At 56.2% G+C, this 18,316-nt stretch overlaps 1 protein-coding gene and 1 pseudogene across 1 annotated transcript; both read left to right on the top strand.

Annotated features, from left to right (window-relative positions):
- The first annotated feature begins 3,009 nt into the window (after positions 1-3,009).
- On the top strand, positions 3,010-10,327 carry LOC109364526 (maestro heat-like repeat-containing protein family member 7). The gene is made up of 20 exons (XM_085212226.1): positions 3,010-3,435; positions 3,872-3,960; positions 4,077-4,208; positions 4,307-4,386; positions 4,828-4,936; positions 5,044-5,133; positions 5,257-5,361; positions 5,460-5,634; positions 5,849-5,949; positions 6,054-6,203; positions 6,591-6,745; positions 7,058-7,190; positions 7,286-7,470; positions 7,568-7,705; positions 7,966-8,464; positions 8,552-8,698; positions 9,110-9,211; positions 9,325-9,427; positions 9,845-9,904; positions 9,987-10,327. Exons 1-20 carry the CDS (start codon positions 3,234-3,236, stop codon positions 10,136-10,138), a joined length of 2,907 nt encoding a protein of 968 aa, XP_085068352.1. The 5' UTR covers positions 3,010-3,233; the 3' UTR covers positions 10,139-10,327.
- Positions 10,328-13,373: 3,046 nt separating this feature from the next.
- On the top strand, positions 13,374-15,321 carry LOC116217663 (uncharacterized; annotated as a pseudogene).
- Positions 15,322-18,316: the final 2,995 nt, after the last annotated feature.

Genomic DNA, 18,316 nt, shown 5'->3' with positions numbered 1-18,316 from the left:
CGACACTTGGCCCTATTGAAACTCATGCAGTTTACCTTGGCCCATCGATCCAGCCTATCCAGGTCCCTCTGTAGTGCCTCTCTCCCCTCAGTCGAATCAGCACTCCCTCCCAACTTGGCAGAGCTCCGTGGATGGTGGCTGTAGAGTGGGATCTGGGCAGAGCATGGAGAAAGGGAAAAGCAAGACGGGGATCTGGACGATATAGTGAGATCTAATCTTAAAGAAAAGAAAGGAAAGAAATAAGAAAGGAAGGAAAATAGAATGGAGAAAAGTGAAGAAAGGAAGCAAGGAAAGGAAGGAAGGAAAGAAAGAAGAGGAAGGGAGGAGAGGGAGGGAGGAAGGAATTGGAAGGAAGGAAATGAAATGAAATGTAATATGAAATGAAAAATGAAATGAAATGAACTAAGGAAAGTAAGTCAGGTTAAAAGTTATGTGCCTTCATGGGGTGCTGAATTGGCAGCTGCAGGTTTGACCTCGCTTAGCCAGGTTCTCGCTGCCCATAACAGATGCTTTTCTACAGACTGAGACAGTCACTGCACACAGCAGGTCTCTGTTTCTCCGGGTAACATCGTTAACTCCCCTGTCTCTGCAACGTGAGACAGCAGACTGAGACGGCAAACCAGAAATTGATGGAGAAGCAGCAGATTGGTGAACGGAGTTGTGGCTGATGAGACAACCGACCAGAGCCAGCCAAGCGTCCTCCATCCTAACCCACTAAAATAACACGGTGACCTTCATCAGAAAGAGCAGCGAGAGACACGCGCGTGTAAAAGAGCCGAGGCGTGGGGTGAGGGAGGGAATGTCAGTCGTTCTGGGGACTCGTAATAATCCAGCCTTTGCTTGGACATCTAATGTATATGTAAGCAGATTGTTCTGTAAGCACGTGCCTTTCTTGCCCTCCGGTATGCAGGCTAGGTGCGAATATCCCCGCCTGCATCCAGCGTGTGCACAGCGCTGATAAAACAGAACTGACAGAACTGCTTTGTGACTACTCTGTGGTTATAGAGTTTGATTTCCACACGTCAACAGGACTGATAAAATCAGCGGAGGATCCCCTGAAGATAAGGATCTCAAACGAGGCCCCACATTGTTGGCAATATCCAAGTGATTTGTCAGAATGGTATCTCTGATAAAGCAGATTTTATGCACAATTGCAGTGGTGGGCGTCCCGCAAGCAGGAGCACACCTGCTTCTGAGGGAGATGGCGTTCCGTCTTTTCTGCCCTTTTATGACCTGACTTCTCTTTTCCTCCCCTGGTTCCTAAACTTGGGCTTCAAACTACAACCACAGCACAAGAGGTCAGCACCAGCCTAAAGCCACCTCCAGAGAGGCCGGCACCAGGCATATGGGTGTGCATTCCTATTGGTTTCTACTGATTCCTATGGGACTGTCTTGTATGGGTTCTGACTGGTTTGCCCACCTACTGGTTCCTATGGGTCTCTACTGACCACTAGGAGTCCATCCTGGTCTTTTCTGGTCCGTACAGGTGTGCGCTCCTTTTGGATCCTACTAGATCCTCTGGGACTCCATTGACCACTAGGAGGCCATACTGGTCATTACTGGTTTTTATTGGGCTGCACAAGAGTCCAAGTCCAACCCCAACCCCAACCCACCCCCACGACGGCAGCTTTCAGGACTCCCTCTGCCCCACACATCCCCATGGAGGAGAGGGAACTGGCTGGAGGGCCGTGCCCAATAGGTAGTGGTTAATGGAGTTTATCCAGCTGGCGACCCATTACAAGTGGTGTCCCCCAAGGGTCGGTACTGGGGCCCATCTTATTCAATAACTTTATTGATGACCTAGATGAGGGGATTGAGTGCACCCTCAGTAAGTTTGCAGATGACATCAAGTTGGGAGGTGGTGTGGATCTGCCCGAAGGTAGGGAGGCCCCCTTATTCAGAGGGATCTGGATAAGCTGGATCGCTGGGCTGAGGTGAATGGGATGAGGTTCAACAGGGCCAAGTGCCGGGTCCTGCACTTTGGCCACAACAACCCCATGCAGCGCTACAGGCTTGGGGCTGAGTGGCTGGATGAGTGTGAAGAGGAAATGGACCTGGGGGTGCTGGTTGGTGCTCGGCTGAACAGGAGCCGACTGTGTGCCCAGGTGGCTGTTAGGGCCAATGGCATCCCGGCCTGCGTTAGAAACGGTGCGGCCAGCAGGAGCCGGGAGGTGATCATCCCCCTGTACTCAGCACTGGTGAGGCCGCACCTCGAGTACTGCGTTCAGTTTTGGGCCCCTCACTACAAAAAAGACATTGAGGCCCTAGGACGTGGCCAGAGAAGGGCAGTGAAACTGGTGAGGGGTCTGGAGCACAAATCTTATGAGGAGCGGCTGAGGGAGCTGGGATTGTTCAGTGTGGAGAAGAGGCGGCTCAGAAGAGACCTCACTGCTCTCTACAACTGCCTGAAGGGAGGCTGTGAGGGTTTGGCCTCTTCTCCCAGGCAACAAACCAAGAAAGGAGCCGTAAGTTGTAGCAGAGGAGGTTTAGGTTGGACATAAGGAAGAACTTTTTCTCTCAGAGAGCGGTCAGACGCTGGAATGGCTGCACAGGGAGGTGGTGGAGTCGCCGTCCCTGGCAGTGCTCAACAGGCGTCTGGATGAGGAGCTACAAGATGTGGTTTAATGCTTGTGGTAGCAGTGGTGATGGGAGGATGGATGGTCTTGTAGGTCTTTCCAACCTTGTGATTCTATGATTCTGTGATTCATAACACAAACCCCTAACACCAACCACAACCCCAAAGCAAACGCCAACCCCAACCAACAACTAACCCATAACTCCAACCAGAACCCCAACCCCAACCAGAACCCCAACCAGAATCCCAACCCCAATCACAACCATAACCCGAACCACAACCCCAACCCCAACTATAATCCTAATCCCAACCCCAACTCCAACCCCAACTTTCGTTGGTGAACTCATCAGGGAAATCATGAACCTCCCTCCCCTCCCCCCCGGAGCGGCTCAGCCTCAATGTGAAGCACAAATTTCCAATTTCTGAGTTTTGTGCTTCCGTTGCCCTCTTTTTTAATGATTTAATAAAATAATTACAATAAGAAACCCATTCCTCAGCGCAGGCTGAGGAACTGAGCAGCCCTGAGCAGAGCTGAGCGCTGCAGGGGCCCCACGCGGGCGGGGCACTGAGTCACAGCGGGGCCCATTGTCACGCGTTCCGGTGCCCCACAGGTCCAGCAGTGCCAGCGCTGTGCCCCTCACTTTCCGTCAGGACTCTGATGGGACAGCACGCGAGCAGACCTGCGGTGCAAACCGCCCCTCGGGTCAAACCGCAGCGCTTCCTCCCGCCCGTGGCTGCCCAGGCCATGGCCGGTCCCCAACAGCCCTCATCCTCTGTGATGGAGGAGAGAAAGCCCTCCCGCCCTGTGGAGGCCAAGGACGAGGGCAAACCCCCCCAGGAGCCCACTGTTGTGCCGCCTGGTGAGTGAGGGTCCCCGCAGGGCTGGGGGGGGAGCGCCCTCTGCACGGTGCAGGGGCTGCGTGGGGCGGCAGAGGGCAGAGCCCCTCCTCTCCTCGCTCTGCTCTGGGCTCCTCTACCCCAAGCCTCACCGCAAACCTTAATCCTAGCCCCAACCCTAACCCAGCCCTAACCCCCTAACCCCAACCTTAACCCTCAACCTAATCCAACCCCAACCCTTACACCAACCTTAACTCTAAACCTAACCCCAGCCTTAAACCAAAATCTAAACCAACCTCAACCTGAACCTTAAACTTAACCCTAAGACCTAACCTCAAACCCAACCCCAACCTCAACTCCCAACCCTAACCTGAACCCCAACCCCAACCTCAATCCCAACACCAACCCCAACCCTAAACCCAACTCTAATTCCAACCCCCCCTGTACTCCCAATTCCAGCTCCCCACTCGGACACCTCTAGGATGCCCGTGTGTGCCGTGGAGCGTTACGCAATGGACAACATTGAGGCCTTTGTCCGGAGAACAGAGGTGACTGCGGCCGCTGCCATCGCGGCGGTGCCCCATCCGCACCCCGGACCCATTTCAGCCGCAGGAGGGCTGTGCTCCCCTGGCCCCCTGCTCACGCTCCCCCCATTCTCTGACAGCCTCAGAATGAGGAGCAGAAGATGAAGTTCCTGCAGAGCATCCGCACCATCTGCAACACCACAGCGGAGAGGAACACGTCGCAGGAACTGCGCATCTTCTGCTGCCGGAACGATCTTGTGGAGAACATCACGGTGAGGGGCGGTGGGTGCTCGAGGGAGGGCAGTGGGCGGCTCCGCTCCTCCCGGTGCTGCGAGCACTGAGTGCCCGGTGCCATCCCGCTGTGCTGCAGGCGCTGCTGGCAGAGGAGCCGCAGGAAAAGCTGAGCTCTGAACTGCGGCTGCAAGCAATAGCCACCATCACCGCCCTCAGGTACTGCCCCACTGCTGCTGTGATGGCCCCGCAGCCCCAGGGGACGATCCTGGCAGTACTGGGCTGCTGCTCTCCCCCATTGGGGCTGGCCAAAGAGCCGAGGGAGTCCTGCAGCCCTGCTGGGCCTCAGCTCTAACACTGACCATAACCTGACCCTAATCCTAACCCTAAACCTAACACTAACCACAACCTAAACCCTAACCCTAACTCTAACCCTAGCCCTAGTCCTATCTCCAAACTTAAACCCAACCCCAACTCCAACCCCAACCCACCAACCCTCACCACAGCAGCTCTCAGGACTCCCTCTGCCCCACACATCCCCATGGAGGAGGGGGTTCCTCCTGGCATTGCCCCCCCTCTCTGCAGAGTGCTGCCCAAGGGGGGGTCAACTCCACGTCCCACAGCGCAGTGCTCTCACCATCACAAACCTTGTTTTTGCAGCAAGGTGGAAGGAGCATTGGAGGAAAAGATCCCTCTCTTTGTTGTATGCTTCCAGAGCATCCTCCTGCTTCCCTCGGAGCAGGACCTGGACACTAATCTTTACTCCAAGGTGGGTGCTGGGCAGCTGCAGGATCGCCCTGTCTTGCAGGACAGTGTCTTGCTGTGCATCCCCTGTTCCCTCTCCTCTGATCTCCCTCCACTCTGTCTGTCCTGCAGACTCTCAGGGCTCTGGATGAGATGCTGGACACATTGGTGTTCATCCACCCCACCACCAGCATCGAAGAGGAGTTGAAAAACGTCTTCCAGGTGAGCTGTGCCTGTGGGGGCCACACGGTGGAGGGGTGTTCTTCCGCCATCCCCACCACCCCAAAAACCTTCTGGGGCAATCCGGGGGGCCGCAGGGCAGAGCAGCAGCTCCTCTTCCCATAGGTGCTGCTGCCCTTCACCTCCATGCAGAACTCAGCTGCGCGCCAGAGGGCAGTGGGGCGCATCTGGAAGCTGAGCCATTCGCTGGTGCATTACTGCCAGGAGAGGGTAAGGACTTGACCTCCACGGCATGGAGTCTTTGTCCCTCCTTTTCCCCGCTCTCCCCTCTCTGGGGATGCGCTCAACGTTCTGCTCTCCATGCACAGCCCCATCACTCCTCGGGACAATCCAGATCCATCTGCTGTGGCGAGTTCCGCCTGCCTGTGCTGGGACAGCTGGTGGGAAGCCTCATCCTGTGCTGCGCCTTCCAGGAGGACAAAACACAGAGCTGTGCTTTGAACGCTCTCCGTCACCTCTACACATTTATCCTGCGGAGAAGCCGTAAGAAGACGGCTGCTGACTGCCTCCATCCATTGCAAACGTCCCACGGGGCCGAGTGTGGATGGCACTGCGTCAGCTGCTGCTTAGAGCAGTGAAGAACCCCATGGCATTGGGGAGCTGTGCCCCACGGCCCCGCGCTCGGGGTGGGGGCAGCTGTCCAGCTCCCTGCAGGGCTCCCACCGCTCACACACCCATGCCTCGCGCTCCTTTCCAGGCTGGGAAGCGCAGTCGGATGAGCAGGGGAAACAGGAGCAGTGGGAAGATGAGCACGAGTTCTCCCTCAGCTGGACTACCAACACCTTGGTCATTTTGCAGGTGAGGAGGGATCGCCGCGCCAGGACTTGTGGCCACAGGGTCTGTGGGGATGGGGGGAACATGGCTGACGTTCCTTCCCCCATTCTGCATTTGTTCCTCCCCAGCGCTTTGCAAAGCACTTCCACTCTTGGGAAACGACCGACCTCATCCTCCTGGCACTGCAGGGAATGAAGGACTGCAGCAACTACAACACCCAGGTTGCTTCCATCTTGATGGCCATGCTGATGGTCGACTTCAAGCCTATGCTCAACGATGTGAGTGACCAGCAGCTGCTTGCTGGGGGGCTGAGCCCATGGGGGGTGGGGTTGAATTGGCGGCTGGGAGTTGGGTTGGGAGTTGGGTTGGGTCCTGCGGGTTGGGTTTGGATTGAGTGCTGGATGTTGGGTTTGGGTTGGGTTGGATGACGGGGGTTGGGTTGGGTTGGGTGCTGGCTGGTGGGGTGGGGTTGGGTTTGCTGGGGGTTGGGTTTGTGTTGGGTTGGGTCATGATGGGTAGAGTGGGGTTGGGTTGGGTTGGGTGCTGGAAGGCTGTGTTGGGTTGGGTTGTCCTGCACAGCACTGGTCTGATTTGAGACTTCAGGGCACGTGGCCCCTCTTGGAGATGCCTGGAGTGAAGTTCTGCTGTCCCCATGACCCTTCCAGGTGCAGCGCATCGTGACAGCCATCCACAGGAGTAGGAAGCTGATCACAGAGGAGAAGGCACTGAGGCACATCCGTGGTATCTTCCCCTGGCTGGCCGCCACCAACCCTCATGCAATGACACTCAGCCTGCTGCACTGCTCTCCCACCTGCGACAAGTGCGCTGCCCCCACCCTCCGTCGAGAAGGACCCCCATCCCACAAGGACAGGGACCTCCACCCCACGTGGATAGGGACCCCCATCCCAAACAGAGAGAGGCCCCCACTCCACAAAGAGAGGGAGACCACTCCATGTGGAGAGGGATGCCCACCACACGTGGATAGGGATCCTCACCCGATGCAGAGAAAGATCCTCAGTCCACACATAGAGAGACCCTCACCCCACTCATAGAAGGATTCCCACCCTATGCAGAGAGGGACCCCCAGTCCACTCCTAGAGGGGCTCCCGCTGAGGATGGCTCTGTGCTGTAGGGACATATGGGAGCTGTGGCAGTTGGCGCTGTCCTCAGTGGACGTGGTACCAAAGATGGTGCAGGAGCTGCTGCATCTGCTGGAGATCACACCGCTGGGCCTGGAGACTGAGAACGGCACCCTTACCCTGGCCGTGAGTTTGGGGGTCTCCCAGGAACACTCCCTCCTCCCTCCCCCCAACCCGGGGGAGCAGCTCAGTGCTAAGCGCTGTCCGGGTGCTTTCCGCAGGCGGCCACGGCGCTGCATGAGCTCCTGCAGAACCTGGAGTACGGCCCGCAGGTGCGACTGCTTTTCCCGGAGCTCTTTGTGGCGCTCATCATCCAGTTGGTGTCCTCCGAGGAGCTCGGTCCTCTGGAGGCCGCCACCATCAGGGAGGAGCCATTCCGCCCAAGTGCACCTACCTCCGCCATCAGGTATCACCGCCGTGCCCGCGCTGACCCGGGGCACCACCCACACTGACCCCTGACCCCACGCTGACCCCTGACCCCTCACTGCCCCATTTCCGTGCAGGATGGTGGTTGAGGCGGTGTGCCTTTTGCTGCGGTGCACTGAGATGGACAACCTGGTGTTCTTCATGGAGATCCACGACCTGTGGTCGCAGCTGCTGGGCGCTGCCACGTGGCGGAATGGCCTGCACTCCCTCGCCAAGTACGGCCCCAACCCCCTCCATGTGTTGCCCTACACTGCCCCACACATTGCCTCACATGGTGCCCCATGCGCTGCCCCACATGCTGCCCTCCTGAAATAAGTGGGCATCAAGATGGGGAGTGCTCAGGGGTGCCACGGTGAGGTGTGCAGGTGGAAGAGCACATTGTGGGGCAGGATGGGCTGTTCCAGTCCCCCACCCCCAGTCTGGATCCGGCAGGGTCAGCCCCCAACAGGGGCTCTGCCCTACCTCCATCCCACAGGGTGATGCTGAGGAACTGCCAGGGTCAGTGCAGACGCATCTTCATCCACCTGCAGAAGCTGCTGCAGCACCACCAGCTGCAGTGGAGGGAGGTCCCGGCCATGGTGCTCTACTTCGAGGTAGGTGTGGGGATGGTGTGGGGGTCCCCTCAGAGCAACGGGGGGCTGAGCCCCCTCCCGCCTGCTGACTGCCACTCATCACAGATGTGGAGCTGCCAGGGGCACCGGGAGGATGACGCCTGCACAGAGAAGATCTTCAGGAAATATATCCACAGCGAATGGCCAGAGAGCAGAGAGCTGGCGCTGCGTGGGCTGCAGAACCTTTATGCCAGGAGGATGCAGCTTCTGCTGCCCGACGTGCTGCTGTGGCTGCATGACATGCGGACTGACATCAAACTGCAGGCCGTGTGTCTGCTGCGGGGCATCCTGGCACAGCACCCTGCCAGCATCCAAGGTGTGCTTGGCCAGCTGGCTGTGCAGCTGCTGTCCTGCTTCAACAAGGTGAGGGGCGCGGGGCAGCAGGGAGCACCCAAACACCCCCGCACCGTGCAGAGCTCAGCACCACTCCCTGTGTGTGTCCCCTTCCAGGACAATGCGGAGCTGCGCAGGCGCTCCATGGAGCTCTTTGCACTGCTGCTGGAGGCGCCAGACAGGAAGCAGCTGCTGCCACAGGCGGAGAGGAGTCTGCTGCCGCTCTTCATTCATATGAATGAGGACATCCCCAGCGTGGCCCAGGTGGGTGCAGCTCGTGGGGTTACGGGGTCACAGGGTCACCTGGCATGACCACGGCCCGCCCCACTGAGTCACTGCATTGTGAACGCTGGGCAAAGCCTCTGAGGTCAACGGGTCTGACCAGCAACCCCCCTCCATGCCCACCCATACAGTCCTCCCATATCCCTCTCCCTTGTTCACTCATACAGCCCTCCTAGATACCAGATCCTCCCCACCATATCCTCCCAGTTCCCCTGCTCCTCCACACCCACCCATACAGTCATTAAGCTTAGGAAAACCCTACCAGATCCCCCCCGCCGTTCCCTCAGACTCTGCAGGCCAAGACGAGCTGTGGTGCCACCCCAGGGTGGGGATGGTGGTGGCCCCCCAGGCTCTCCCTCCAGCCCCCTCCCCAACTGTGTCGCTGTCCCCCAGGCTGCTCGGAATGCTCTGATCCATGCCGCCAAGCTCCTGGGCTGGCAGCAACTGCAACGCTTGGCCAGCTCGGCGCAGGTCTGGATGATCGCTGACTGCCTGGTAAGGACCCCCACCTTTCAACCCCTCTCCCCTACCCCAGGACCCGCCCTGCTCTGACAGAAAGAGGGGGGGCAGCTCTGCGGGTGCCTCCTCCACTGTGCTGTTCTCTGCAGCTTCAGAAGAGGGGCAGAGTTGCGGAGCAGTACCTGAAGGAGGCCATGCTGCACCTGCACAGCCCCCAGGCACCTGTGAGGGAGGTGGCCGTGCGCTTCCTGGGTGAGTCCCGGCCTTGATGGGTCCCCGTCTTTCTGCCCCCACCCCTGACTGAATGCGCAGGGGAGGCCTGGGGGATCACTGGGGAACCGATGGGGTTCTTGGGGGTTATTGATGCAAGATTGGAATCAGTGGGGCATTATGGGGCTCACTGGGGCATTGTATAGGGTCTCTGGGGGTCACTGGGGTGCCATCGTGGTTCTTGTGAGCAGTTGGGATACCATGGGGGTCACCATAGGCTCTCTGGGACACTGTAGGGTCAGTGGGGATGATGGGAACACTATTGGGGTACTGTGGGGTTTCTGGAGGTCCTTGGGGCACCATGGAGGTCCCTGGGGGTACCGTGGGGGTCCTGAGGGCGCTGTGGGGTCCCCAGGCACCATGGGGCAGGGCGGGTGCTGACAGTGGCTGTGTGCACAGGGATGCTGGGGCGGCAGCTGAGGAATGAGAACCAGGAGATGGTGTTGGACATCCGTAAAGGTGAGCCGCCCCCCCCACTGCCCCGCGCCCTGTTAAGCACCCTGTGGGGCCCACATGGTGACACAGCCCTGCTCCATTGCAGCCCTGCAGGGTGCCAAGGGGGACAGTGAGCCGGCCGTGCGCTGCCTGGTGCAGCAGACACTGCTGATCCTCTGCCAGATGGAAGATGTGCCGCCCACCAGGCCTAGGGGCAGAGCGTCACGCCAGTGGTTCCGGAGGGTGTGGAGGAAGTAGTGCCAGTCCAAAGTGTTTGGAGACGTTCGCATTCTGCTCCTCACTGCCACACTAATGACAACCCTAAGAGCAACCACAGCCCAAAGCAAACCACAGCCCCAACCATAACCAGAACTCCAGCCTAAACCTCAAGTACAATCATAACCCCAGCTGACTTGCGGAAACTCCATAAGCACAAAGGAGTGATAAAAGCAGGTATGTTTATCAGCACTGCACGCACATGCTGGATGCAAACAGGGTAACCCCTCCTAACTTGCACACCCAGCTCCTCTTTCCCAAAGCAAATGCCACTAATGCAGTCCCAAAACAGAGCTGCACCCGAGAGGAGGAGCTGGGCACGAGGCACAGAGGGCCCGCGGTCTCTGCATCTGCGAGGGGAGCAGAGCGGCTCTCTCGGGTGCTTTGGGACACGCCTGAGCACCCCTGCATGTCACTGGCCAGCAGGTTCACAGTCAGTCTTCTCTGACGAGATCTCTCCTTCCCAATTCCAGAGGAATTTCCTCAATTGCCACCCCTCCCCAGCTGGATCCATGTCACCTTTCTGGTGGAAAAACAGCCCGAGAAGAGAACAAGCGATGTCAAGAAGAAGACCAGGTGAGACTGCAGGCTCAGGGTTGGGATCTGCATGGGGTGTTTCCCTGACCCGACGAGAGCCCATTGCCCAACACCAGGCAGTCACTGTTCAGGGCACGTGAATGCAGCACATGGAGGGGTGGCAAGGGGCTGCCAGGAGCCCCCATTTCACACGGCCGGCCCCTCTCCAGCCCTCAGGAAAGCACCAGCACAACCCGAGAGCTGTGTGTGGGGAAGGCTGCATTGCAGCCAAGGATCCTGGCTCGGGGTTGCAGGATACGGCCCCAAAGCCATCAGCCACTCATCTAGAGGCAGACCCCTTCCACTGTATCCTTTCAGTCAGCTGCCAGCGGTCCCAGGGGCATCTTCTGCCAAAAAGCAGCCTCAGAAAAAAAAAAAAAGGAAAATGCTCTAGCAAAAGCAAAGCAACAGAGATGGATCCAGCACAGGCAGCGCAACCTCCAAGTGGCAAAGGAGAAGAACACAGTGCGATGAAAGCCCCCTCGAGCTCTGAGACCAGACTGACCGAGGAGCGCACCTGCGACGCCTCTGCTGCGGTGCCACGGACACGCAAGGGGACCAGATCTATGCAGAGTCAGCCAGCAAAGAGCAATGCGGGGCTCCCCAGGCGGGGGACGTCCTGCCCACGCTGAGCAGGGCATGGGGTGCCCAGGAGAAGCAGAGCTCCACCCAAGGCTGAAAGCAGGTGCGCGATTCCTATCTGTGCCATTCCTGGGTGCCTGTCTGAACCCTTCTTTGGTTTTGGCTCACAGTCTGCTTTCTGACGCACTTCTTGCCATAAGACTCTGACTCATCTAGGAGATGAGAGGTGGGTGTGGCAACAAACATCACTTGGTGGGCAATTTTACATTGGAAAGCATTTCTTTGGAGCTGTTTGCCTTCGGAAGAGATTGCTCAGGAGTGTTTACTGGCGCAAGATCTGGCCTGTGACTAAAAACTCCAGCTTGGTATGGAAGAACTGGGAAGACCTCCCTGCTCCCTCTTATCTGCTGGCAAGGCCCGGGAGATGGGAACAAAGTTTCTGCTGAGATCCCAAAGCCAGAAGCTGCCCTCCAAAGAGAGCTGACTCTCTTTTGTGAAAAAGTTTGTGCAGTTGCCATGCCATCAACCGAACAACAACCCCTGATGACCCATCACTACTGAACATCAAGATCTGAACTACAAACCATCCTGGACCATCTTTTCTATCGCCCGTCTTCCCTTCCCCATCTCCCTAAATAACTTGGATTTGTAACAAACTGGACGGGCTAACATCTACCCATTGTGTCTTCATCTCTCTGTCTGCTGTACATATATTAGAACCTCCCCTTGCTCTGATAATAGGCAGCAGACAGTGCCGTCTCCTTGAAGGAAAGCAGAGGGACAGTGGGGACTCTCCCGAGACCCCTTGGCTCTGGCAGATGGGGTGGCTACATTCCTTGGAGCCTTGGGATCTCGAGTTCCTCATTTTCCAAAGTCACGCTCTCTTCTGGTCACGCAGAGCACACCAAAGCCCAGGATTTGGCAGCATTTGAAAGGCGTAGCTCAGTGGGCGGCCAGAGAGGAGACTGTTTCCTTCCCGCTCGCTGCTCCTTTAGATCCCTGGTGGGAAGAGAAGGGCTTTTTGGGAGGCACTGGCACAGCTTAGGAGCAAAACACTGCAGCTGGGCCACACAGATAGGGTGGCACCGGCCCCGGGGCCTGAAGGCACAGCTCGGCATGCGAGCACTGGCCCGGCAACCTGAAGGCACAGCCCGAGAGGCTGGCACCAGCCCTGTTGGGAGCTGTAGGGTAATTTGGAGGCCTATAGGGTAACATAAGGGTATAGGGAGCTGTGGGAGGCTAATGGTGAATACAGTGAGATATGGGGCTATAGGGGATGTATGGGGGATATGGATCTAGAAGGGGCTGTGTAGGGCCATATGGGGTTATAGGGTGGGCTATAAGGGGATGTGGGCCCCTCCCTGTCCCTCTTCCATAGCAGGGTAGGTGAAATGTTAGTCATGATATTTAAATTAGAATTGAAATTGTATTGGAATAGAATATGACTGTTTTGTGGTCTTAAATCTGAATCATGTTTTCTCTTTGGGCTTCAGGTACAGATATTGTTTAATAATGACTTTAGAGAAGGTTTCACTATCCATTCTCCTAATCAGGAAGAAAGAAGAAGGTGTTTAGAGGACTTAATCACAAGTGGAGCTGCTGCTGAACCTCCGCTTCCAAGAAGCAAGCAGGTGAGGACGTTGTGCATCTCAGCCTTTGCTCCCTGCAAGGCACCAGCCATTCAGTCTGTGCTGTGCGGTGATTTTCCACCAGCACTTCTGCTTGTATGTGAGCACCAGGCATCTGCTAACGCTGTCTGATGGCTTTAGGCTGGGCAGACACGGGAAGCACTGCCTGCAGCAGCACCAGCTGAGCCCTGTGTGCCAGAGGAAGGAACGCGGCGTCTGGAGGAGCAGGAGGAGGAGACCCTGCGTGAGTGTGCGTGTTGTGCAGGGCCGTTCCTCACAGACTGCCACTGGCAGACATTGGGGCATTGCAGAGCCTCTTGGCGTGGTGGCGGTAAACCGGCGTTGATCTGTAATGCCATGTGATCTGCGTGCATGCAGAATTTCCCTGTGTTTGTAGTTCTCAGAGTTTGTGGCCCTGGTGTGGTTCAAAGATGTCAGACCTTTGTGCCTCTTTGTTCCCCCTCCAGAGAGTTCTGAAGAGCCCTTCCATTTTTGAGAAGGCTGCAGGTTAGTTCAGCATCTCCTGATGTGTCACACAGATTCAAGGCTTTCAAGAGGTCGCTTATTTCAAGTGTTTAAGATGGTGAATTCTGCTAGACAGAGCGCTTGTCTAATCAAACCTCTTAACCCCAAGGTTTGTTCTGCAGGTCCCGATGATGGCACAGGCATTAAACAGCCCGGAGCTCATTGCTGGGGAGAGGCTGCACATTGCATTGTGAAGGGAGAGATGGAGGAGGAGTTTGAACAGCGTTGTGCAGGAATGGAAGGCTGGTAAGAGAAGAGCTGTGTGTTCTGAGAGCGAGGGCTGTACGGCTCATCTCTGTGTTCTACCAGGAAATGCAAGGCAGAGCCCTCTGCTCTCTGTTCTTTCTTCGAAGGCTGCAGGCCTTCAAAGTGCGCTGCGGATGGGCAGTGCGATGACAGCCTAAGGATGGCAGCAGGAGATGCAGCACAGCCCTCTCCAGCAGCAAAGTGCATTGATCTGTCTTGATATTTCTTGAAATAGAAGGGTGTGCTTAGCTTCCAAAGTCGGTGGCTTGATAGCATGTTTTGAAGGCTTTGGGGCCTTTCCTCTGTATTACTCACATGCTAAGGCAGTGAAGGAGTTCCCTTGCTCTGTAGGAATGGTTCCTGTGCAAGGCCATGGTCGTCTGCCTGTAACAGATACTGAAGGCAATGTTTTGTGACTGCAATTGTGGAATTGGCTTTTTAATGGCAGTTGCACCCCGCTAACGTGCAGCTCTTTCTGACACAGGCAGGAGACGGACAGCGGTACTGCAGCTCCTCTGGCAGTTTTGCAGCTAAGTTGGGAAGTAGAAGATGTGGATTTGAAAGAACTCAGTTGCTGGGACGTTCCCCTGTTCTTCCCCTAGCTGTTCCCTTGCCTCAGCCCAGATTCCCCTTGCATTCCTGTGGTGTCCCTTCCATCCCCCTGGCTGCCCCTTGTTTTCCCCAAGGTTGCCCTTTCCTTTCCCATGAAAGTCCACCAATAATTCCCTCAGAGCCCCAACAACCCCCTGGTTCAAGTCTCCATCATTGCCATGCAGCACCACAGCAGCCAAGCTCCAGTCCCTTCCCCAGTCTCAGTGGGATCTGTTTGTTCTGTTCTCATCCACTTGGAGAAACAGAAGCTTCCTGCCCACCAAAACTTGTGACAGCTATTTCCCTACAGAAGCATTCATGTCCTTCTTGTGGCCCCTTTGGCCAGTTCCCAGCTCTCCAAACTGAAATGTATGGCTGCAGCCCACCCCAGGGCTTCTTTGAGGCAGCTCTGGGGCAGCTCTAGGATGGCTCTGGAGCTGCCCCACCCTGAGAAGGGGATGCCTTTTCCCCCACACACAGCTGGTTCTATGGCCACATGGGGTGAGGACACAGGGTTGTGGGTCACCTGAGGGTCCTGCAGGGTCACAGATTTATGGGGTTACGTGGGGATATGGAGTCGCAGCGAGTTATGGGGTCAGATGGGATGGTAGGGTCAGATGAGCTGACATGGAGCTACAGGTCACATGGGGTTACATAGTGGGGGTGAGGTGGGGACAGGGGTCCCAGAGATCTGGGGCCACATGGGCCTGCAATGTGATGGGGGAAGACAGGGTCAGGGAGTCACAGGGTCATGTGGGGTGTGGTTCACACAGGGCTGTGGGTCACACATATGGGGTTATGTGGTCATCTTGGAGTATGGTGAATGTGGGGTTACAGCTCAGGGCCCCACCTTTGGGCCACAGGGAACCCAGTTCCCTCTCAGGAAGTGATGAAACCACTTTAGCACCACCCCACACTCCTTTTTCAGCTAAAACCACTCCCCACATCCCCCCCATTCCCCCTGTGTTCCCATACAACCCCGTACCTCAGAATCCCACTTGTAGCCCTGTGGAATAAAGAAAGTCAGCAAAAGAGGGAAGGGCAGATGGAGGAAGAAAGGAAGGAATGGTGCAGAGAAAAGAGAGAGAAGTGTGCAGAAGAAAAAGAAAGTAGAGGAGAGGAAGAGCAAATTGAGTTACTGAAAAAAGAAAAAAAAAGGAATATGAATAATTTTTAAGTTCTTCTAAAGTCAAATTCTTCTTAAGACAGATTTTTTTTATTTTTTATTTTTTTTTTGCGCAGTGTTTGTATCCTCCTAGACAATTTAAGAATGGTCAGGAACATTTTCAGTATGTTTTTGTAACATCTGTGTCATCTCAGCAGCTCTAAAATACCCAACAGGTGTCAAGGGGGATCAGTCCTTAAAGGGAGGGAATCCGCTCCCCTCACCCACACCGAGGGCTTCAGGGTCCTGGCAGGCGTGGGGAGGAGCCTGACCAGCAGTGAAGGCTGAGGCAAAGCACTTATTGAGCACCTCGTCTCTTTCCATGACAGGAAGGCAGTTCTCCGTCCTCACTCATCGGAGGGGGAACGCTCTCCTCGGCCTGTCTCCTGCCTGTGTGCCTGTAGAACCCCTGGTTATTTTTCACATCCCTCACCAAGTTCCGCTCCACCTGTGCCTTGGTTTCCCAATCGCACCCCTGCGCACACAGACGGCAGCCCTGGCAGGAACGCAGCGCTGCGGCAATTTGCAGAGCTTAACATGGACTTCCATCGGCGCGTTGTGTTTTTGCACTCAGATGTTACTGGCTGCCCAGCGGAGCGGCTGATAAGGCCACAGTGAGCCACTTCTTCCTAACAGTGTGTGGGACCCGAGGAAAATGTCCTCGTGCGTTCTGAGGCAAAAGATCAAAGTATTCTGTTGGGACTGCGATGCTTCTTGTGAGGCACAATCATTGAGGCAGAAGGGAGAAGTGTTCCTTTGTATCCCCATGCAAAGTTACTGAGGAGAAATGAGGCTGTTCTCCCCCTAAAACTGAAATGGAAAGTTTCAGAACTATTACTCACGGATTCCTTTTGCTAAACTTGTATGTTGGTTCTTAAACTGAAGTGCTAATCCCTGCTGCCAAACAGAGCACCCCGCATGGATCCCTCCTTTTCCTTTGAGGATTATGATGTTCATACTGTTGGAAATATCCAAATAATTTATCAGTATCTCTGATAAAGCAGATTTTATTCGCAGTTGCAATGGTGGGCATCCCACAAGCAGGAGCGTGCACAGAAAGCAGCATTACATCTCTTATGCCCTATCTCTACTCTATTATCTCTATTGCTTATCTCTTTCTCCCCTGGTTCCTCATTGGCTGAGTACTTCAGGATCACAATCTTCCTGACACTCAACTACACACACGGATACTGGACAAACATCAATTGTTGCTTGCTAAGCATATATCACTAATTACTTAACTTCTCACACTTGCTCACTCAACACTCGGTCATTGTTGCTGGACATCTGCTTGTCCTTGCATAGAGATAAGCTTGGAAGGAGGACAGAGGGGAGTATCTTGATACCTGCCTGTTGCAACCCATCCCCAGAGCTCTGTCCTCCCCTAGTTGCTCTCCCACCTCCCCAGGAGATTCCTGAGGGTTCTCCGTTCCTCCTCCCCCCCCAACATCTTTTTCACCCCCACTACCCCTCGAGCCCCACTCAGGCTTCAGGTGCTGTGTCCTCCCTCCCCCCCACCCCCCTATTCCATGGTATTTTACTGCCTTCCTCCCACCCCCACCATGGGTGGCCCACAACCCCCCGAGTCCCTCAGTCTGACCCCTGGGGTTACACTCCCCCCCCGTCCCCCACCTCCAATTCCCCCATTCTCACTGATGGAGTCCTCTTCCACTCGTCCCCTCAGTTCCTCTGTCAGTGTCTGCCCCTGTTCCCCATTCTGATCCCTTCCCCTGTCCGACCCCCTCCCTTCTGTTCCTTCCTTGGTCCCCCACTCCAATCCCTTGTGTCCCCTTTCCGACCCCCTCCCTTCTTGTTCCTTCCTTGGTCCCCCACTCCGATCCCTTGTGTCCCCTTTCCTGCCCCCCCACAAATCTTCTCATTTTGTCCCCTGGATTCATCCCCCACAGCCCCCTCTGACAACAGAATACCCCATCCCCCCAAGTACCCCAGCTCCAATTCCCCCATTCTGATCCGTAGAGTCTCCTACCATCCCCCAGTCCCCTCAATTTACCCCCCAGGGTCCCATCTTCCCTTACTCCCCCCCTGCTCCTGACCCCATTTTCTGACCCCTAGAGTCCCATGCCCTCCTTCCTGACCTCTGGAGTCCGTTCCCCCATTTTGATCCCCAATATTCCCCAACTGGACCCCCTTTATGTCCCATAGCAGCCCCCCCACAACCACCAGCTCTCCCCTCCCTCCATCCCCCAGACCCCCTTTCCACTCGTGGAAGCCTCATTCTCCTCTCCCCCTCCCCCCACAACCCCCACTCTCTGCCCCCAGACCCCCTTTACACCCTACAGAAGCTCCCCACAACTCCCCATTTTCCCCTCCCACCCCTCCTTCCATCACCAGACCCACTTTCCACCCCACAGAAGCCCTACTCACACCTTCCGCCCTAGATTCCACACAACCCCCCTCTCCAGCCCACAGAAGTCTGCTGACCCTTTCCTCCCCCCATACAACCCCCCTTACCCCCCCTTGGAATCATACAGAAGGATCTGCACGAGACATCCTACAGAGGTCTGGGGGCATCCAGGGGGTTCCAGACTCATCCAGAAGAGTCTGGAGATGTCCCAGAGGGGTCTTGGGCTGTCCAGGCAGTCCCCAGGTTGGTCCGGTGGCACCCTGGAAGGATCTGGAAGTTCCCACTGTGGGCCCAGGAGATCTGAGGAGTCCCCAGGCTGATCTGGAGATGTCCCAAGGGACATCCAGACCATGTAGGGTCTGGTAGGGTCCAGGGAGTCCTCGTGTGGGTCTGAGTGGTCCTGGAGTCATCCAGAAGGGTCTGCAGATGTCCCAGAGGTGTCTTGGGGTGTCCAGGCGGTGCTCATGTGAGTCCGGGGGGTC

This window comes from Meleagris gallopavo, chromosome 31, assembly GCF_905368555.1.
Source record: "Meleagris gallopavo chromosome 31, MGAL_WU_HG_1.1, whole genome shotgun sequence".
In the NCBI taxonomy this organism is placed as follows: Eukaryota; Metazoa; Chordata; class Aves; order Galliformes; family Phasianidae; genus Meleagris; species Meleagris gallopavo.
This window is presented reverse-complemented; position numbering and strand designations above follow the sequence as displayed.